General features: G+C 46.3%; 2 protein-coding genes across 13 annotated transcripts in view; one reads left to right on the forward strand and one right to left on the reverse strand.

Annotated features, from left to right (window-relative positions):
* SUFU (SUFU negative regulator of hedgehog signaling) overlaps nucleotides 1-22,922 on the forward strand; it is a 132,760-nt gene that overhangs the window by 7,062 nt on the left and 102,776 nt on the right. The gene's annotated exons all lie outside the window — the stretch shown is intronic.
* Nucleotides 21,103-22,311, reverse strand: LOC112135160 (translation machinery-associated protein 7). Its single transcript, XM_024253380.3, has one exon. The coding sequence runs from the start codon at nucleotides 21,472-21,474 to the stop codon at nucleotides 21,280-21,282; it is 195 nt and encodes a 64-aa protein (XP_024109148.1). The 5' UTR covers nucleotides 21,475-22,311; the 3' UTR covers nucleotides 21,103-21,279.

Genomic DNA, 22,922 nt, shown 5'->3' on the forward strand with positions numbered 1-22,922 from the left:
AATGTCATAGTGCTGTGAGCGTGGTACTTCTCCGTGGAACCTCTGCATTTCTGCCCTCTGACTATATCTACTCATGCCAAGGTGGGCCTCGTTAACACCTGATTCCTGCTTATCTAGTGCAGGAAAGTCTTGATGAGCAGGATTCCCAAATCAGGTTTTTCTAAGCTTGCCCTGGAGTTTGGGCACATAGGACAGGAAGGTAGCATGGTTATGACTCAGAACTTGGGCTGATGCCTCTGTGTCTACTTCCTTTTATTCCCCTAGCTTATTATGAAACATTTTAAACATAAAGCAAAGTTGGAAGGATTTTATAGTGAACACTCATATACCCACAACCCAGAGTCTCCTGTTAACTTTATACTTGCTTTATCACAAATCTCTTCATCTCTTATCCTTTATCTATCTTACCTACTTCCTTTTAACCTGTATTTATTTTTTTTTATCCTAGTCTGCTTCCGTTTGTTGCCCTATATGCTTTTTTTTTTTTGCAGATAGGGTCTCACTCTGTCATCCAGGCTAGATTGCAGTGGTATGATCATGGTTCACTGCGGCCTCGACCTCCCTAGGCTCAGGTGATCCTCCAACTTCAGCCTCCCGAGTAGCTGGGACGACAGGCAAGCACCACCATACCTAGCTAATTTTTGTAATTTTTTTGTAGAGACAGGGTTTCACCATGTTGCCCAGGCTGGTCTCAAACTCCTGGGCTTAAGCAGTTCTTCCACCTCAGCTTCCCAAAGTGTCGGGATTATGGGTGTGAGCCACTGTGCCCAACTCAGAGTTCATACTCTTAATGACTGTATTCTCTTGCCTTTTGAGCAATTATATCATGTACTCCAATAAGCTACCAACTATTTTTTTTAGAAACGGAGTCTTGCTTTGTCGCCCAGGCTGGAGTGCAGTGGGGTGATCTCGGCTCACTGCAAGCTCCGCCTGCCTGGTTCACGCCATTCTCCTGCCTCAGCCTTCTGAGTACCTGGGACTATAGGCACCCACCACCACGCCCAGCTAATTTTTGTATTTTTAGTAGAGACGGGGTTTCACCATGTTAGCCAGGATGGTCTTGATTTCCTGACCTCGTGATCTGCCTGCCTCGGCCTCCCAAAGTGCTGGGATTACAGGCGTGAGCCACTGTGCCCGGCCTGCTGCCATCTATATTTTAAAAAGATTTTTTTTAGCTGGGCACAGTGGCTCATGCCTGTAATCCCAGCACTTTGTGGGGCTGAGGCAGGTGGCTCACTTGAGGTCAGGAGTTCGAGACCAGCCTGACCAACATGGTGAAACCCCATCTTTACTAAAAATACAAAAAATTAGCTAGGCATGGTGGCATGTGCCTGTAGTCCCAACTACTCCGGAGGCTGAGGCACGAGAATCACTTGAACCTGGGAGGCAGACGTTGCAGTGAGCTGAGATCGTGCCACTGCGCTCCAGCCTGGGCAACAGAGTGAAACTGTGTCTTAATAATAATTAGGCTGGGTACGGTGGCTCACGCCTGTAATCCCAGCACTTTGGGAGGTCGAGGCAGGCGGATCACCTGAGGTTGGGAGTTCGAGACAAGCCTGACCAACATGGAGAAACCCCATCTCTACTAAAAATACAAAATTAGCCGGACGTGGTGGCACATGCCTGTAATCCCAGCTACTAGGGAGGCTAAGGCAGGAGAATTGCTTGAACCTGGGAGGCGTAGTTTGCAGTGAGCTGAGATTGTGCCATTGTACTCCAGCCTGGGCAACAAGAGTGAAACTCCATCTCAAAAAAAAAAAAAAATAGTAATAATAATAATAATAATTAAAATAAAGTTTTTTTCTATTTATATTCTTTTGATGGAGAGTTTCTTTTCTTCAATTTAAATGCAATCTTTCTATGTTCGTATTCTGTCAATTAAAAATAAAATAAATAGTATTCCCTCAACCTCATTAGCATGGTTAATCAAGAGCTGACTTTATTTGTATTGTCATATCCTCATCTGGTTTTTGCCTTTTGTACTTTTTTGCCCCTTATACCATGTCTTTTCTATCTCGGTGGTGGCTGCTTAAACTGGGCAGGTTGAAAGAGTAGCAGGACTCGTCCTGTCCTGCCTTTGCATAGCGACCAATTCTGGAGATGATGATGGTATCATAAAGAAGATGATGATAGCCTTTTTTCCCTTTGTTTAGTACTTACTATCTTCCATGTCATTGTGTTAAATGCTTTACAATCTTATCAGGTTCTCATTATTCATATTTTATAGATAAGAAAAATGAGTCTCTTGAGGGGTTAAATGAATTGCTCAAAGTTACAGATCTAGGGGTAAAAGAGCTGGGATTGAATTGGGCTGTTTGAGTCCAAAGTTTGAGCTTTTTTGTTTTGTTTTTTGAGACAGGGTCACGCTCTGTCACCCAGGCAGGAGTGTAGTGGCTCAATCATGGCTCACTGCAGCCTCAACCTCCTGGGCTCAAGCAATTATCCCACCTCAACCTCCCAAGGAGCTGGGACTACAGGCATGCGCCATCACACCTGGCTAATTTTTCAAATTTTCTGTAGAGTTGAGGTCTCACTGTGTTTCCCAGGCTGGTCTCAGATGACTGGGCTGAAGCGATCCTCCTGCCTTGGCCTCCCAAAGTGTTGGGATTACAAGTGTGAACCACTGTATTCAGCCTCAGAGTTTTAGCTTTTAACCACTGGGCTATTCCACCTCTCTGAACACAGGCCTAACCCAACTTCCTCTTCTCTCTTGTTAAGCTTAGAGGCCCAGGTTTCATCTCTTCACTGGTCACGTGTTGGGAGCAATGTCTGCAGCTGCCTTTACAGCCTTCCAAATGAATTCATTGCAGTGTCAGCAGAAGGATTTGGGAACAGGGAATTAATCTTGCCTGAATGGGGACCCAGCATTACAGTATTAATAATGGAGATAGAATAACAAACAGATGTGGGGAGTAAAGGGACTATGCTGGACCTTAATTTATATTTTTAATAAGAACCTGCAGAGAGTATTTAGTGCAGCTAGCCTGTACCTTTTTTGTTGACAGATTTATTCTGGTTAAGAGAATATCATTTCCTATGTGGCTTTAGGATTCTTCCAGTCTACCTGCTAGGTATAGGCCCAAGACCCAAAATAACATGAAGAATGTGATTGAGCAAGCCGCATATTTCAGAAGGGGCAACCTCTTAATTTGAAATAGGACCTTATTGTTTTTTTCTGGTTTAATACTATCCTCTTACATGTGTTTCATTTCTACATGGTACAGCACTTTGTATTCATATGTCATTTATGACAAGAGTGAAACCTCTATTTGGGTTTTCATGTCACCAATCAAGCCTAGTATTTTCCAGTATTACATCCTGGCACTAGAAGGATATGGAAGGAATGTTCTCAGATATTTACCCAGTTCTGGTCTATGTTGCAGAAGTCAAAAGTACCTCTATAGGCTGGGCATGGTGCCTCATGCCTATAGTCCTAGCGCTTTGGAGGTTGAGGCAGGAGGATCGCTTGAGCCCAGGAGTTCGACACCAGCCTGGGGAACATAGTGAGACCCCCCCATCTCTACAGAAAATACAGAAATTAGCCAGACATGGTGGTGTGCATCTGTAGCCCTAGCTACTTGAGGGGCTGAGGTGGGAGGATCACTGGAGCCCGGGAGTTTGAAGCTGCAGTGAGCCATGATTGCACTACTACACTCCAGTTTGGGTAACAGAGCAAGACCCTATCTCAAAAAATAAATAAAGAAAGAAAAATAATAAAACATGAATAGGTACCTTTATAATTGGCCTTGTACTGGGATGACTGGTTTCTTTTTGATCCTGTTAAGTTTCTTGAAGAAAAATGTGATTTTCCACACATTTCATAACGGTGGGGCCTCTTTAAAATGACTTAATTAATCCTCATTTAAATTAGTACTCAAAGCTGAGGCCAGAAAGGCAAGTGTTCTGCCATCCAGCTTAAGTGCTAAGAGGTGCTGGGTTGGAATGACGGCAAATGGATCTCTGGCAACAATTCTTCTTCCACTGTCTGTGTCTTCTCTTCAGCAAGAAAGGAGCAGGAGCATTGGTTCATTTTTTCAGCACACATTCATCAAGCATCTACTTTGTATCAGACACAGAACATCATAATAGATGTCTTGGGGGATGAAATAGCAAGACATAATTCTTGTCTGAAGGAGCTCATGTTCCAGAGGGGAGATAAACATGTAAAGACGGTTATAATATTGAGTAATAAATGCTATAGTCCATGGGTGTAAAACATGATCTGGGAGCAGAGCAGAGGGAGTAACTTCTAGTCAGGCTGTTGAATTGCTAGAGGCTGCAGTGAGGAGGTAGCATTTGAGAGGAACCCTGTAGGAAGGGGCCTGGGATGCCATCTGCAGCCTGACACTCCATGGTACCAACAGCGCTTTTAGGAGTGAGAGGGACTTGAAAAACCTTCTAGCTCAGTATTTCAAAAACTTTTAGTGCCACTTTCATAATTGTTGCCACTTGTAGTATTATTTACTTCATGTTCTTTTTAAGTTATCCTCTCCTTTTTTAAACTGATATGAATTTATTTTTATTTTTATTTTTGAGATGGTCTTGCTCTGTTGCCCAGGCTGGAGGGCAGTGGCGAGGTCACGGCTCACTGCAGCCTCAACCACTCTGGCTCAAATAACCCTCCTACCTCAGCCTCCCAAGTAGCTGGGACCACAGGCATGTACCACCACACCCGGCAATTTTTTTTTTTTTTTATTATTGTTGACATGAGGTCTCGCTATGTTGCCCAGGCTGGTCTCGAACTACTGGACTCAAGCAATCCTCCCGCCTTGGCCTCTCAAAGTGCTGGGATTGCAGGCAAGAGCCAGTGCTCCTGGCAATGGCATTTATTAAATGCCTGCTGTGTACCTCCTCCTATTATGATCTTTCCTTCTCCTCACAGCCTGTTGAGGGTAGGAACAGGCAGAAGCGAGGGGTCCTCTGCATTTCTTCCTTGCTCCTGGCAGGCATGCTTCGGGGCAGGAGGGGATGCCCACCCTGGTAACCCTAAAAGGGAGGAAGAGTACGATGATTTGATAAGCCTTGGGATGGCCATTTTCTTTCAAGTTCTTTCCTTATTCACATTCACTAAAGGAAACCAGGCAAGAGAGCACTTGTTTCGATCAAGATTCTTAAGAAGCCATTTCTGAAGTTGGAGAGATGGAACAAGTTGTAGGTCTGGGCAGCCACAGGAGAGAACAAAGTGCTTTTCTAGGAACCCCAAGGCTGCTCGCAACTGACCTGAGTGGAGAAATTGTCTTGTGGGACTCTTCCCTGTGACTTGGGAGGTGTCAGACAGCTGAACCTCAGCTGCCAAGTGCTGTCAGAGCTTGCAGCTCTGGCCTTCCCCTTTATGGCCAGGCAGCTGTGGACTGGAATGTGGGGATCTATGTGGCTGTAGAAGTGGTTTCAGCATCACTCTGTGAGGATTTCTGGCTGCCCCTGGTACCACCAACAGCTCTGGCTAGACAGAGCCTATGGGGCCCTAACCGAGGCTGGAAGGCTGGGTAGTTGGAGAGTGCATTTGAGAACTCAGGCAGACTTCCCTGGTGGGATTTTCCCAGGGCAGGTCATGTGCTGTACATGTCGGGCTGGTTCCAAAGACAGCCTTTGTGTGGAGTTGGCCCAAAAGCATGGGTCGTGCCCATGCCTCACCACCATGGGTGATCTAGGCTCTGTCTCACAAATGTGACTTCTTGGCGCACGTGTCCAGTGGAGTTTGGAGCAGTTCTGCACCCCCGTGGGGGCTGGAACTGCTAATGACCAGCTTTCTGGGGCTGCCTCCACCCGGTTGGTGGAGAGCCTCCCTTTCCCTTGTGTTCTTCTTAGTTGGGCTCTGCACCCGCGTGAGTTATTTATTAAAACACTGGATACAGATTAACTTTTCCAGTTGTTGTTTAGTGTGGCCTCGGTCTCCTGCAGTTGAGAAATGCTAATTTTTCCTCCTCAAAGCTTAGTTTGCCGGAACTTTTTTTTTTTTTTTTGAGACGGAGTCTCGCTCTGTCACCCAGGCTGGAGTGCAATGGCGTGATCTCGCTCACTGCAACCTGTACCTCCCAGGTTCAAGCGATTCACCTGCCTCAGCCTCCCAAGTAGCTGGGACTACAGGCGCATGCCACCACGCCTGGCTAATTCTTGTATTTTTAGTAGAGGCAGGGTTTCACCATGTTGGCCAGGCTGGTCTCGAACTCCTGATCTCAGGTGATCCACCCACCTCAGCCTCCCAAAGTGCTGGGATTACAGGTGTGAGCCATCCCACCTGGCCTGCAGGAACTTTTTAACATGTCGTTTCCAAGAGAGATCCTTTCTTTGCCATACACATCTGTACTGGGAGCTTGGTCCCTCCTCTGGTTGGACCTTTGCCCTCCTCCTAGAGCTCTCATGAGGCTGGCAACCAGAATGCCTCCCTAAGCCACTGGGCCCAGCCCTGGCTAAGTTTAGCAGGCTAAAAGAAGTGTTCTGCAGGCTCATTGGGGGGCACACCTCCCTGAAGCCTGGTCCCTCTGCCTTTCCTCTCAGGGATGTTCAGTGTCAGGATGACTATTTGCATGAGATGGTGGAGTTCCCTGCTAAGAACAGGTGATCTGGACCACCAAGCAAGCGTAAGGCGTCCTTTGTCATGGCCCAGTGTGGGGCAGGGCCCAACAGGGACTCTCTAGAGCCCTTCCTGAGGCCAAAGCTCTCACTTAGGGTTGGAGTTCAGGCCCCAAATCTCTGAATTTGTGAATTTTTAAATGTTGAGGAGAATTTCTTTTCTTTTTCTTTCTTTTCTTTCTTTCTTTTTTTTTTTTTTTTTTTTTTTGAGATAGAGCCTTCTTCCTTTGTTGCCAAGGCTAGAGTGCAGTGACACGACCTCGACTCTGCTGGGATTATTTATAGGCGTGCGCCACCATGCTCGGCTAATTTTTTATTTTTATTAGAGATGGGGTTTTACTATGTTGGCCAGGCTGGTCTCAGACTCCTAACCTCAAGTGATCTACCCGTCTCAGCCTCCCAAAGTCCTGGGATTTCTTTTCTTTTGTACCTACAGGAAGACCTGTATCGTGGGGGTTCCCAGCAGATGTCTGTGGGTGCGTGGCTTCATCCTTTATAAAGCATTTCATTTGCAGCATGGATTGTTTCTTCCTTCATGGGGTAAGGGTTACAAATTCTCCAATTCAGAGAGTCCCTCAACAGTTGGGAAAAAACTTGTCCATCTGGCCCAGTTAAACTCACTCTTTTTTTTTTTTTTTGAGACAGAGTCTCGCTCTGTTGCCAGGCTGGAGTGCAGTGGCATGATCTCGGCTCACTGCAGCCTCCACCTTCCGGGTTCAAGCGATTGTCCTGCCTCAGCCTCCCAAGTAGCTGGGATTACAGGTGCCCGCCAACACGCCCAGCTAATTTTTGTATTTTTAGTAGAGATGAGGTTTCACCATGTTGGCCAGGATGGTCTCGATCTCTTGACCTCGTGCTGGGATTACGGGTGTAAGCCTCTGTGCTGGCCTAAACTCACTTTTAAAAAGGCTGTAGCTGGACATGGTGGCTCACATCTGTAATCCCAGCATTTTGGGAGGCTGTGGTGGGCGGATCACCTGAGGTCAGGAGTTCGAGACCAGCCTGGCCAACATGGCGAAACCCGTCTCTACTAAAAATACAAAAATTAGCCAGGTGTGGTGGTGGACACCTGTAATCCCAGCTACTGGGGAGGCTGAGACAGGATAATCGCTTGAACCCGAGAGTTGGAGGTTGCAGTGAGCCGAGACTGCATCATTGCACTCTAGCCTGGGCAATAAGAGTGAAACTCCATCTCAAAAAAAAAAAAAAATTAGCTGGGCATGGTGGCACACACCTGTAAACCAAGCTACTTGGGAGGCTGAGGCAGGAGAATCGCTTGGACTCGGGGGGCAGAGATTACAGTGAGCCGAGATCTCGCCACTGCACTCTAGTCTGGGTTAAGGAGTGAGACTCTGTCCAAAAAAAAACCAACCAAACAAACAAAAAGAACAACTGAGTGGTGTGGTACTGTAAGTGACTACCAGGCCAGAGTGGTGCCAGGTAGGTCAGCGCTGGGAAAATTCCTTCTTTTCCTCAAGAGACTTGGAAGCCTTTATGGGTTTGATGCAATCCGATCTCTCAGTCCCAGGATTTTCCCCTGTTCAGCCCACCCTTTTGGGCTCTCCTCTTCCAAGCTGTGCTATTATCTATGTTGAATGCTATTCCCCATACCTCTCATGTCCTGGGTCTGAGTTTGCTAGCCTCTCCCTTATCCACCTTTCTGATTCAGGGGTCGCAACTCTGGCCTTTGGCCCTTGACTCCTGAATTCATTCATGTATCTTGCCTCTGAGGTATTCAATGCAGTTGCATTTCTTGTTTCAGTTCTGATGTTCCTGAGATGTGTCTGGTGGGATCTTATCCTTTATGACCTCAGCCCTGAGGAATGGTATCCTCACCCGTCCAACTAACTTTGCAGCTTGCTGTCCTGCCTACCAAGCTCTTGAGGACCAGGCTGTGCAGCACACTCACCAGCAGAGCTATCTTCAGTCCCCTGTACAGGCAGAACATTGGACAAGATGATGTGTTTGAGTGTGGAGACAATGAAGAATCTGACCAAGTGCCTGCCCTTAAAAATGCAGCATATGCTTGGTAGGAGATGGTGAGGTCCTTGAGAAAGAAGATGACAGTGAGGATTAGGACTGGGAGCAGCTTCCTGTCTCCCTGTGACTTTGAGGCTCTCTCCCCTCATCCTGTGATCTTCAGTGTTCCAAGAAACTTTAAACATATAATTATTATTACAAACAATTATAGCCCTTACTCTGTATAAGGCACTCTTCTAAGTGCTTTATATAAACTCATTTAATCCTCAGAACAACTGTATGGTGTAGGACTTATTATCCTTATTTTACACATAAGGAAACTGAGATGCAGAAATGTTAAGGAACTCATCCACCCAGCCAGTGAATGCTGGAACTGGGATATAAACCCAGGCAGTCTGGATCCAGTAGTCACCACCTCCTTTTTCTACCTCCTGCAGAGAGCTGGAGAATTCTATTCAGAATTATGCTGCTAAATTCAAAGTTATCTTGGATTAATGGAATGAAATGATCAAGACTGAGTAGAGTTAACCAGAAAGTGCTTTGTTGGGGGAAATGTTGAGCTGGATGTAGAAGCTATCTATCTGACTGACTGTCTGTCTGTCTGTCTATCTATCTATCTATTTATTTATTTATTTATTTTTGACACAGGGCCTGGCCCTCTCGCCCAGGCTGGAGTGCACTGGCTCCATCTTGGCTCACTGCAACCTCTGCTTCCCAGGCTTAAGTCATCCTCCCACCTCAACCTTCTGAGTAGCTGGTACTACAGGCACGCACCATCATGCCTGGCTAATTTTTATACTTTTTGTAGAGATTGGGTTTTGCCGTGTTGCCCAGGCTGGTCTCAAACTCATGAGCTCAAGCCATCCCAAAGTGCTGGGATCATAGGCGTGAGTCACCGCTCCCGGCCTGGAAGCAGCTTTTAAAGAAAGGGTCTGGCTGGATACGGTGGCTCACGCCTGTAATCCCAGCACTTTGGGAGGCCGAGACAGGCGGATCACGAGGTCAGGAAATCAAGGCCATCCTGGCTAACACCCTGTAACCCCGTCTCTACTAAAAAAATATAAAAAACTAGCCGGGCCTGGTGGCGGGCACCTGTAGTCCCAGCTAGGCGGGAGGCTGAGGCAGGAGAATGGCGTGAATCCGGGAGGCGGAGCTTGCAGTGAGCGGAGATGCGCCACTGCACTCCAGCCTGGGAGACAGAGCGAGACTCCGTCTCAAAAAAAAAAAAAAGAAGAAAAGAAAGAGTCCTTCAGGGCAATGGCAGGAGGGTAAAACGGGACAGCAGGTGACAGGTGTCATCTCTCAAGTCAAGACTTCACCAACCAGGCTGGGCATGGTGGCTCACTCGTGTAATCCCAGCACTTTGGGAGGCTGAGGCAGGCGGATCACCTGAGGTTGGAAGTTCGAGACCAGCTTGGCCAACATGGTGAAACCCTGTCTCTACTAAAAAAAAAAAAACGCGAAAATTATCCAGGCGTGTTGGCGAGCACCTGTAATCTCAGCTATTCAGGAGGCTGAGGCAGAAGAATCGCTTGAACCCACGAGGCAGAGGTTGCAGTGAGCTGAGATCATGCCATTGCACTCCAGCTTTGGCAACAAGAGAGAAACTCTGTCTCAAAAAAAAAAAAAAAAGACTTCTGCAACCTTATCATAGTCATTTACAGTAAGTTGCCAGGAAAGTCTGCAACTTTTAAAAACATAAAAATTTCTGGCTTAGATGGCAAGTTCCTGTGGTCATGCTGCTGTTTCTGTGGTCAGGGATGTGCCCAGCATCTCAGTGGTCCTTATATCAATGCAGATATCCATTTAAAATTTTTAAAATTCCTTTAATGATTTATTTTTAATCAATAGACTTTATATTTTTGTGGGGTTTTTTTGAGATGGAGTCTCGCTCTGTTGCTCAGGCTGGAATGCGGTGGCACGATCTCAGCTCACTGCAAACTCCGTTTCCTGGGTTCAAGCAATTCTCCTGCCTCAGCCTCCCGAGTAGCTGGGATTACAGACACATACCACCACGCCCAGCTAATTTTTGTATTTTTAGTAGAGAGGGGGTTTCGCCATGTTGGCCAGGCTGGTCTTGAACTCTTGACCTCAGGTGATCTGCCCACCTCGGCCTCCCAAAGTGCTGGGATTACAGGCTTGAGTCACCGCGCCTGGCCAGTTTCCCCTATTAGTAACACCTTGCATTAGTGTGGTATATTTGTTATCATTGGGGAACCAATATTGATACTTATTACTACCTTAAGTCCATAGTTTACCTTAGGGTTCACTCTTTGTGTTGTACAGTTCTTTTTTTTTTGAGGCAGAGTTTCACTCTTGTTGCCCAGGCTGGAGCACAATGGTGCGATCTCAGCTCACTGCAGCCTCCACCTCCTGGGTTCAGGTGATTCTCCTGCCTCAGCCTCCTGAGTAGCTGGGACTACAGGCACCCACCACCACGCCCGGCTAATTTTTTTGTATGTTTAGTAGAGATGGGGTTCTACCATGTTGGCCAGCCTGGTCTCGAACTCCTGACCTCAGGTGATCGGCCTGCCTCGGCCTCCCAAAGTGCTGGGATTACAGGCGTGAGCCACCGTGCCTGGCCAGTTCTTGGGTTTTGACAAATGCATGTCATGTATATACCATCACAGCACCATACAAACTAGTTTCACTGCTCTAAAAATTCCTTGTGCTCCACCTGTTCATTCCTCCCTCCCCCTAAACCCCTGGCAACCACTGTTTGGTTTTTTTTACTATATAGTTTTTGCCTTTTCCAAAAGGTCATAGAGTTGGAATCAAATAGTATGTAACTTTTGCAGACTAGCTTCTTTCACTGAGTAATATGCAGTTAAGATTCCGCCATGCCTTTTGGTGGCTTGATAGCTCCTTTCTTTTTATCACTTGATACTATTCCATTGTTTGTTATGTACCACAGTTTATTCTTTCACCTTTTGAAAAATGTCTTGATTGCTTCCAGTATTTTTTGGCGATTTTTAATTAAGCTTCTATAAACATTTGTATGCAGGTTTTTGTGTGGACATACGTTTTCAACTCATCTGGGTAAATACCTAGGAATGTTATTGCTAGATCGTATGTTAAAACTATGTTTAGCTTTATGAGAAGCTGCCAAACCATTTTCCATAGTGGCTGTACCATTTTTCATTCCCACTAGCAATGAATGAGAGTTCCTATTGTTTCATGTCCTCACCAGCACTTGGTATTGTCTGTTTGTTGGATTTTAGCCATTCCAATAGGTGTGGAGTGGTATCTAATTGTTTTAATTTGCAGTTCTCTCGTGACATATGCTGTTGAGCATCTTTTCATATGCTTGTCTGTCATCTGTATATCTTCTTTGGTGACATATCTTTGTTTTTCTTACTAACCTCCAGCCACTCCCCATTCTACCTCTGCCCATACATACCTTTTTCTCACATCATGGGTTCAGACCATGGGTCTAATTATACTTTCTGGCATATTTTTCTTTTGGTCACTTCTCAAGCCATTGAATGAGTTAGATCCCCTGAGTAGGTGCTGGGCCTACCTCTGAATTCCTAAGTCACTGTTGGTTTTAGCTGGGGCTGGGCTCATGAGTTCTCTACCTTATATTCTCCAATGATGGTGTCTTCCATAAAGTGTAGCTGCTACTGAGATCTGCAACCTCAATCCTAAGGTTTGAGATTGATTCTGCCCTCCAGTACAGACTGTAGAAAGACTGGTATGCAGACTTGTCCATTCCATACCCTATTGGTCTTAACCTTGCCTTTGATGAGAAATGCATATACCATGCTCCTTTGAAGCCCCCAACCAGATCTCATACTTTCATAGTTGAACCAGCATCAAGAAGACAAAGTCTAAAAGTTTCCTGGCCTGGCCTTTTGCTGTTAAATTCGTTATTGTTATCCAATGTCTTAGTTGTAATTTTGCTTTTTTTCACTTATAAAAACAGTTGAACCATTTTACTAAAAATGTTGGGAATTAGAAATGGGAGAAAACAATTACTCATAATCCTATCACCTTTTGTTTACAATTCTATGTCTGTTCTTATGATGGTTTCTGTAAATAACTCCTAGGGAGTGACGCTGTCCCAGTTGTGCGCAGGGCTTTTGCTTTGCGTGCATCTCGTCTTCTTAGTGAGGACTTAACATCTTCTGAGGCTTCCCTGCTACCTGCTTAACGCTGTTGTCTGAATTCAGCTTGCCCACTGTTGCTAGGGTTTCTAGATTCTGAAAACAGCACATTTGCTTGGGAAGATAGCTCTTACCCACTGCCATGTTACATTAACGATATTCCCATTTTTCCTCCTTGACGTCTCACAGCAGTGAAGAGTGGTTTAGGTAGTATATGTACTAACTGTGCTGTTTGCCTACTTCTCAGATCACAGCTTTACTATCACAGATGGTGGTAGCTGTCCTGAGGGGTTGTGTTCTTCCAGTTGTTGCTTTTATTGTTATTTTCCCCTTAGAACAGTCAAGATTTGGTGATCAGTGTCACCTGGAAATAAATACCACGCGCCTCCTCCTTTCTCCCTTTCTTGGGTGCGTGGGTACAGAAGACTGAGATTGGCTTACAGAGTGCCCCAGGGTCCTCGTACTTGAGGGACACAGAAGGTTCACAGGCATAAGCACAATTGCCCAGAGCTCCTTTTCAGGTAATTGCCTGAAACAAATGGGCTACCATTTAGGGCTTCTGTCACACAGGAAGTCAGATAACTTAATAATACTGTATGTTTGCAGCAGGACTAGATCTAGAGATCTAGAGAAGGAGTGGCCCACTGTCCTTTCCTAGCACTGGGTTGTGGGTAAGCAGACACACTTAGTTCCCATCCATCGTTGATCGCTGTCCTCTCTTCTTTGGAAGGCCAGACATTAATCTGCTATGTAGATTGTCATCGTTGGGACACAGTTCTGGGCATGAGGCTTGTAGTAACAAGCAACATAAACCTGGTCCTGGTCCTCATTGGGCTGAAGGGTCCTTGAGCTGGAAGACATTGTGGGGAGGTGGGCCTGATACAGTTTCAGAGCCTTAGGTTATCACCTGGTGCCTCTTTATCTCCTCTTCTGCAGTCCATGGCTTGAGGCCTAGTGGAGGGCTCTTGGCAAGCAGGAGTCCTGAGGCTTAGAAATGTGACCAGGCCTGAGTGTGAGGCTGAGACAGTTGTCCATTTGTCAGTGAAATCATAGCTTCACAGCAGCTTCTCAGAGAGGTATGGTTCACTGGACTCCAGGCCCCTAGCATGTTAGTAAAAGATAGTGGCCCTCAAAGATCCCTTTCCTTCCTACTCCTATGTTACTCAGTCTCTTGGAGTCCCTGATCATAGAATCAGCTTAGCCACAGGAAGGCCAATCAAAGAGATGTTTTGTTTTTCTAGTACTAACCCTCATGTGATACCTGGGGCCTCTTGGAGCCCTGCCTCCGACCACCAGTTTCCCTTACTCTGACCTCAGGCCTTTCAACATGATGTCAGGCTGCCCACGGCCATGGCTATGGGGAGGAGTAACTGCTAGAGAATGGGGCTTGGCCCAGGCTATCAGTCCCAGGGGGTCGAGCTGGCTGGCCGTGCTTTTGGCCTGTGATGGATTTGACTCTAAAAGGCTTCTGACAAAGCTTGGTTGGTTAGAGGAAAAATGTAGTGAAAACCTACAGGCAACACCATGGCTTGCCCTAACCCTCTCATCTTCCTGTTCTAGCTTTTCCCATATATCAGGTTGCAGACGTGCTGAATTCCCACCCTCCTTGAGCCAAGCTGGCAATTTCTCATTCCTGTAACCAGTGGTTTTGCATAGATAAAAGGCCCAGAAGGAAGACGGTCGCTGAGCAGGTAGCCTTCGGAGTTAGACCTTCTTCAGCCAGGGCCAGTGGACGCTCATCTCATGAATCATGCTCAGAGCCATCCAGTGGCTTCCTGTCTTACTTGAGTAAAGGCCAAAGGCCATCACCTTTAAGGTCCTTTGTGCTCTACTTCAATCGGCCTTCTCTCTGACTGCTCTGCTCTTCCTGCTCTGCCCCCCTTGCTTTTCCTCTGAAGTGCCAGACATTCTTCTACCTCAGGGCCTTTGTACTTACTCTCCCTATGTCTGCAAAGTTCTGCCTGCAGATAGCTTCATACCTTACCTCACTTCCTTAGACCCTTTGGCAAATAACTTCTCTCAATTAGGCCTTCCCTGACCTCCTTATTTAAAAAGGAAATCCTGCACCCTCCTCCCACAAAGCAGTATCCCCCTTTCCTGCCTAATTCTTCTTTTTAAAAATTTATATATATTTGTATAGTCAGGGTCTCACTATGTTACCCAGGCTGATCTCGGACTCCTGGACTCAAGCGATCCTTCTGTCTTGCCTCCTAAAGTGCTGAGATTACAGACATGAGCCACTGCACCCAGCCTAGCCTAATTTTTCTTTTTTTTTCTTTCTTTTTTTTGAGACGAAGTCTAGCTCTGTCACCCAGGCTGGAGTGCAGTGGTGCAATCTCGGCTCACTGTAACCTCCGCCTCCTGGGTTCAAGCGATTCTCCTGCCTCAGCCTCCCAAGTAGCTGGGACTACAGGCACGTGCCACCACACCTGGCTAATTTTTGTATTTTTTGTAGAGACGGGGTTTCACCATGTTGGCCAGGCTGGTCTCAAACTCCTCAAGTGATCTGCCTGCCTCAGCCTCCCAAATTTCTGGGATTACAGGCGTGAGCCACCGTGCCCAGCCTATTTCTTCTTTAAAACACTTGTCACTTCTGCGATGTCTATTATGCTTTAAGAAATTTTTTTTTTAAATTACCATCTAGCTTATTTTACTTAGTTACTCATTTGTCTTGTTTATTGTCTGTCCCCCCTCCTTCCCACTAGAACATAAGCTACCTGAAGATAGGGATGGAAATCTGCTTTATCCATTAGTGTTTCTCCAGTACATCAGCAAATATTTGTTGAACAAATGAATAAAATGGAGGAAGCTCTTGCTTTGGGGTTTTTCTGACTGTTGGAAAAATATTCTCACCACTGGAGACGGAGAATTCTCCTGGCCCAGCACCAAGCCCGATCTTTTAGCTCATTCAAGAGCACTTCTTCAGTTTGGACCCTTATTCCCATAGGAGAGGAGACATTCCAAGGGCATTTTCATAGGAGTCAGAACCCTTCTGTGGGAGGAGGTATGTGATTTTGGAAAAATTGTCTGAACCTTGCTTTATTTTATTTTATTTTATTTTATTTTATTTTATTTTTTATTTTTGAGAGGAGTCTTGCTCTGTCGCCCAGGCTGGAGTGCGGTGGCGTAATCTCGGCTCACTGCAACCTCCACCTCCTGGGTTCAAGCGATCCTCCTGCCTCAGCCTCCCAAGTAGCTGGGATTACAGGGCACGCTACCACACCTGGCGAATTTTTGTATTTTTAATAGAGATGGGGTTTTGCCATGTTGGCCAGGTTGGCCTCAAACTCCCAGCCTTAAGTGATCTGCCCGCATCAGCCTCCCAAAGTGCTGAGATTTTAAGCATGAGCCACCGTATCTGGCCTGAACCTTGCTTTATGATGTGAAGGAGTATCTCCATCCCACCAACTGGCACAGTGCTTGGTATGTGTCAAGCACTTAATTTATTTTCTTTTGTTGTTTGGTTTGAGATGGACCCTTGCTCTGTCGCCCAGGCTGGTGTGTAGTGGTGCGATCTTGTGACCTCGGTTCACTGCAACCTCCGCCTCCTAGGTTCCAGCGATTCTCCTGCCTCAGTCTCCTGAGTAGCTGGGATTACAGGCATGCACTACCATGCCCAACTAGCTTCTTGTATTTTTAGTAAAGATGGGGTTTTGCCATGTTGGCCAGGCTGGTCTCGAACTCCTGACCTCAGGTGATCCACCCGCCACCCGTCCCAAAGTGCTAGGATTACATGCATGAGCCACTGCACCTGGCCTATTTTCATAAATTTTTAGAGCACATTACCTAAATATCCAGTGCTCTCTTAGTGCTGAGGATACCATGGAAAGCAAAGCAGGCAAGGTTTCTGCTCTCATGAATCTTATATTCTTATTGGAGAAACATGAAAAATTTTATATAGTTTTAGATAGTACAAGTGCTGTGTTGAAAATAAAGCAGGGCCCCAGCTGCTCAGGAGGCTGAGGTGGGAGGATCACTTGAGCTCAGGAGTTCTGGGCTACTATGCACTATGCCAGTCAGGTGTCCGCACTAAGTTCAGCATCAATATGGTGACCTCCCAGGAGCGTGGGACCACCAGGTTGCCTAAGGAGGGGTGAACTGGCCCAGTAGGTCAAAACTCCTGTGCTGATCAGTAGTGGGATTGTGCCTGTGAATAGCCACTGCACACCAGCCTGGGCAACATGGGGAGACCCTGTCTCTTAAAAAAATGAAAATAAAGCAGGGCACCAAGTGTGGTGACTCATGCCTCTAATCCCAGCACTTTGGGAGGCCACGGTGGGTGGATCACTTGAGCCAGGAGTTCGAGACCAGCCTGGGCAATGTGGTGAAACCCCATCTCTACAAAAAATACAAAAATTAGTCAGGCATGGTGGTGCGTGCCTGTAGTCCCAGCTACTCGGGAGGCTGAGGTGGGAGGATTGCTTGAGCCCAGGAGGCAGAGGCTGCAGTGAGCCAAGATCGTGCCACTGTACTCCAGCCTAGGTGACAGAGTGAGACCCTGTCTTAAAAAATAAAATAAAATAAAATAAAAAAAGCAGGGATGGTACTCTGGAGCTTACATGGGTAGAAGTAGTGGTTAAGGTGGGTGGGGAGGATGCTGTTAGCAGTAATCAGTAATGGTTTCCTTGAAGATTTGAACTGAGACCTCAAAGACCGGTGGCAGCCAGGGCTGTCACATTGTACAACTCTAGGGCCACTGTTCACATTATTCTGTGCAATTGCTGCCCCCTGGAGTTGTACAATGCTGGGAGTCCTGATGAAGGTCCTAGGCAGTGAAACAGCTAGTATAAAGGCCCTGAGGGCAGCACGGACCTTGAAGTGTTTAAGGAAAAGAAAGAAGGCCAGTGTGTCTGGGGCTTGGTAAGAGAGAACAGTGGAACGAGATGAGGTTGCAGAGTTTGAAGGCGATGTAAAGAATGTGACATTCAATAAATTATTATTATTATTATTATTATTATTTTTTTTTTTTTTTGAGATGGAGTCTCGCTCTGTCGCCCAGGCTGGAGTGCAGTGGTGCGATCTCAGCTCACTGCAAGTTCCACCTTCCGGTGTCACGCCATTCTCCTGCCTTAGCCTCCCGAGTAGCTGGGACCACAGGCACCCACCATCACGCCCAGCTAATTTTTTGTATTTTTAGTAGAGACAGGGTTTCACCATGTTAGCCAGGATGGTCTCGATCTCCTGACCTTGTGATCCGCCTGCCTCGGCTTCCCAAAGTGCTGGGATTACAGAGCCACCGCGCCTGGCCGACATTCAATAAATTATTTGTTGACTAATGAGGAAAGAAAAAGGATGATATGATGGAGGCTGGAGTGGGGTTTTAGGAAGCATTCCAGTGTGGGACCTCAGCTCTAGTATGAAGACAGGAGAACTGAGTTGAGTGACGGTTTTATTTCCCCAAAAAGGAAATAGTAGCAAAAGTGGCTCAAAGGAAATACCATTAAGATATATATATATGTGTATATTTATAGTACATCATGACATTCAAAGCCATGAAGATATTTGAATCTACTTTGATAGTGACTAAGAGGGAGGCACATTGCTTTTTAATACCATCTTGTTGAATGTCTCGGCTTGATTATCTCTTTGGGTGGCAGTGGGAATATTATTACCATTTAGCATTGCTCAGCCATGACACGATGTATTCATGTACAGAACACACAAAAAGTACAGTCCTTGCCCTTGGGGAACTGAAATGCCAAAAACATTTGTTTCTTCCCATTGCCCTGTTTAGGTTTCTTGATCTTCTGGGATGGCCGGCTTCCCAGAGTTCTGGAGGAGAGTGGGTGGACAAAAGGCCCTTGGGCAGATGCCTTGCCTCTTGGGTCAGTAAGAAGTCCCCAAGCTGCATACTTAGGCACAGAGGGCACCTCGCTTCCCAAGTCAGACTGTGATCTTGTCGCCATTGGCCTAGCCTGTCTTCTTTTATTTTTAAGAAGACCTTTGTAAAGGTGTTGCTTTAAGCCAAAGCCAAGAGTGGGAGCTACCATACTGATGCCAAGAAACCCAAGCACTGGCTTCTTCCTTGGCCCAGAATTCCTGTAGCGCTCCAGGCTGGCTTAGGATTCCCCTGGGGGCTGGCTGACCTTTGAGTTTGTGGGTGGTTGGGAGTAGATGGAAGAAGGTGCAACAGATGTCCAGCAGGGGATGGTTGACTGTGAGCTTTTATCACCCTGCAAGAAAGGGGAATTTCTAAAATTCAGTATCTTGGCTGGTACAATGGCTCACACCCGTAATCCTAACACTTTGGGAGGCCGAGGTAGGAGAACTGCTTGAGCCCAGGAGTTCAAGACCAGCCTGGGCAACATAGTGAGGCCTCATCTCTACAAATAATAAAAAAATTAGCCAGGCGTGGTGGCATGTGTCTGTAGTCTCAGCTACTCGGTGGCTGAGGTGGGAGGATTACTTGAGCCCAGGAGATCAAGGCTGTAGTGAGCTGTGATCACGGCACTACACTGTAGCTTGGGCAACAGAGTGAGACCCTGTCTCAAAAAATAAATAAAAATAAAATTCAGTGTCTTATTCCAGGAAACCCTTTGCTCACTGAAAGCCCAGGACAGAGTTAAGCTGCCTGAAGTGTTGGGAGCCGGAAGAGTTTATCTGGCTGGATTCTCAGCCGAATCAGTGCTGCGAGCCACTGTTTTTGAACTTGAGGAATGCTGTGGGAACATGGTCTTTGGCTCCCAGCAAGATGTCTCAGGAACCGTCTACTTGAGTGAGGCAAATGCATTCCATGAATCTGGTTGGATGGGGTATAGCGCAAAGAAAGCTTCTATAACCCAGAGTTGCAACTCAAAGGTGGCTGCTGCACTGTAGCCTTATTGGACTCCCAGCTCAGAGTATGAGAGTGCAGTCTTGTTTTTATAACTGGAGGCTTAAAAAAAGCTTAGCTATATCAGAATATATCATATAAACATATTTCAAAAGTTATTTTTACAAAGTTTTGCTACATACAGTAATATTTGTGTTGTCACCCAACACCATTTTCAAATGTCTAATAAAGTATCAGTAATTTTGAATTATAAATAAAAAATAATCTCTGCAGTTGTTTATTTAGTAGTTGTTGACTGAATTCTGTTGTAATGGCTGTGACTCAAAGCATCACACAAAGGAACTCTCAGGTCTGGTTAGAAGGTTCTGGGAGGGACCTAAGGTCAGGAAATTAGGTGAAGCTGAAAGACTCAGGCAGCTTTTGAAGGACTGGGCTGATTAAGATCCAGAGCCCAGAAGTTAGGGAAGCTGGAGGCATCTGCTGATATTTTAAAGGATAAATGATGAGCAGAGTTTGCTTTGAGTGAGTACTAAGAAAAGGAAAGTTGCAGCCAGGCTCAGTGGCTCACGCCTGTAATCACAGCACTTTGGGAGGCCTAGGCTGGTGGATCACGAGGTCAGGAGTTCGAGACCAGCCTGGCCAATATGGAAGGCTGAGGCAGCAGTGAGCCATGATCATGCCACTGCACTCCAGCCTGGGCAACAGAGTGAGACTTTATCTCTACTAAAACCCCATCTCTACTAAAAATACAAATATTAGCCGGGAGGCCAAGGCGGGAAGATCACGAGATCAAGAGATCGAGACCATCCTGGCCAACATGGTGAAACCCCATCTCTACTAAAAATACAAAAATTAGCTGGGCGTGGTGGCATGCACCTATAGTCCCAGCTACTCGGGAGGCTGAGGCAGGAGAATCGCTTGAACCCGGAAGGCAGAGGTTGCAGTGAGCTGAGATCGCGCCACTGCACTCCAGCCTAGCGACAGAGCGAGACTCCGTCTCAAAAAAAAAAAAAAAAAAGGAAAAGGAAAGTTGCACACTAACTGCCATGGAAGGGCACTTGCTAGGTGCCAGACACTGTGCTGTCACACTAAAACCTCCCACCCTATGAGATGAGTGTTCTCCCAGTTTTACAGATGAGGAGCCTGGCGCACATGGAAGTTAACTTGCCCACCAGTTAGCTAGAGAAAGGTGGAGCTGGGGTTTGATCGGCTCAGTTGCTTCCACAGCCTGTATTCTCATCCACTTTGCTGGGCTCCTCTCTGGCATCTTATTGGGATGCTGGAGTAATATGTTAATAATTTCATGCAGTTTCCACCTAAGTCCACCCAGAGACCTCCAAAGGGTCCAAAGATCGTAAGACTAAGAATGTCTGACACCTGCCTTCCTCACTTCCCAACTTCCCTGTCTCTAAGCCAGGCTCAACACTCTGCCTAAGTCTTTCAGCCCATAACCTTGGGCTGGCATTTAGTTTCTCTTTACCCTTGTCCACTATTTTAAATCTTTTTTTTTTTTTTTTTAAATGGAGACAGGGACTCACTCTGTTGCCCAGCCTGAGTGCAGTGGCATAATCATAGCTCACTACAGCCTCAAACTCCTGGGCTCAAGTGGTCCTCATGCCTCAGCCTCTTGAGTAGATAGGACTTTAAGTTTGTGCCACCATGCTTGGTTAATTTTTAAATTTTTTTTTTTTTTTTTTTTTTTACAAAAGTTTATTCTTAAATGTACAACAGCTCCAAGACAACACTTAATTCCAGCTATACGTGGCAAAAGATGTTATGGCAGGGAATAGAGAGGTTTAAATACGGATGAAATAAAGGGTCACCATCTCCTCAGGTACAAGGAATAGCTTACTTTTTGCCAGATTTCTTAATTCCACCTGTGGCCAAGGGCCCTTTCCCCGCCGCCTTCGCTTTTAGCTCCTCGAGTTTCTTCTGCTCCTCTTTTTGTTTCTGCTTGAAAGCCTTATCTTCCTCGTCCATCTCCTTGGCCTGCTTCTTGGGCTGTTTCAGTGGCTTCTTCTTGCCACCTTCGCGGCCGGACATGGCGCCTACCGCCCCTTCCCCAGACCCTGCCACCGGAAAGGGCAATTTTTAAATTTTTTATAGAGATGGGGTCTCACTATGTTGCCCAGACTGGTCTTGAACTCCTGGGCTAAAGCAATCCTACTGCCTCGGCCTCCCAAAGTACTGGGATTACAGGTGTGAGCCACCGTGTCTGGCCTTCTGTGACTCTTAATCCCAAGGAAATAACCCAAATATGGGAAGGAAACAAGGTAATATGCACAAAAATATTTTCCAAGGCATAGCTTTGGAAGCAACCTTACGTCCAACAAGAAAGCAGTGGTCAAATAGAGGACTATATATGGTTTTCCTGGTTTTGTAATAAATTATAATAGTAATTATCAAGAAAATTTTAGTTTCTTGGCTGGGCATGGTGATTCACACCTGTAGTCCGAGCGCTTTGGGAGGCTGAGTCAGGAGGATTGCTTGAGCCCAGAAGTTTGAGACCAGCCCAGGCAACATAGCAATACCCCATACCCCATTTCTACCAAAAAAAAAAAAATTTTAATCAGGTGTAGTGGTGCACACATGTAGTCCCAGCTACTCAGGAGACTGATGCAGGAGGATCACTTGAGCCTGGAAGGCTGAGGCAGCAGTGAGTCACGATCATGCCACTGCACTCCAGCCTGGGCAACAGAGTGAGACTTTATCTCTAAAAGAATAAAAAATAAAAATAGTAATTTCTTAATTGTGTAAACTGACATCAAAAATTGGAGAGCCTTGGAGTCTTAACCAAGGGGCCAGGCACTCCCAGAGTCAAAGTCAGAAGCTCAAAATTGCAGGACTTGTTCAGCGTCATTACTCCCATTGCCCATCCTTTGTAGTCCCAACTGGCTTTGCTGGACAGGTCACCTTTCTTGTTGAGCTGATGCCCATTCCTTTGTTCGGCTGCTTTCACTGAGTACTCCTGTGCCAGTCAGTGGGGGTGTACAAAGGGGTAAATCCTGTCCTGATGGGAGAGATAGGCAGCTGCAATACAGCAAGGAGAGTCCTGTGGTGGAGGTTTGCACAGGGGTAAGGAAGAAGTGATGAGAGCCCTCTCTTGGTCAGGGTCCCAATAAGGGATTGGTGCCTTCAAAGTAGGATATTGGAGGAAGGTATATTTATAAAGGAATAGCATCTTAGAGGATAGTGATGTAACCCAGGGCTAGTGGTTGGCCTGGCTGTCACTCTCCTAAGGCTGAAGAGACCAGAGGAGGGAGTGGGATCCAAGAACCTAGAGGAGAAAGTTGTGTTGAGTGTTCCTGAGAGTGACTGTTAGCAGTGACCGTCAATCAAGGGCATAGCACCTCAGGCAATCCCAAAGGGAGGGAACTCTAGCCTCACTCTCCTCCCTTCTGCTGATTTCCTGTCAGAACTTTTTTTTTTTTTTTGAGATGGAGTCTTGCTCTGTTGCCCAGGCTGGAGTGCAGTGGCATAGTGGCATGATC

This window comes from Pongo abelii, chromosome 8 (genome assembly GCF_028885655.2).
Source record: "Pongo abelii isolate AG06213 chromosome 8, NHGRI_mPonAbe1-v2.0_pri, whole genome shotgun sequence".
Taxonomy (NCBI): Eukaryota; Metazoa; Chordata; class Mammalia; order Primates; family Hominidae; genus Pongo; species Pongo abelii.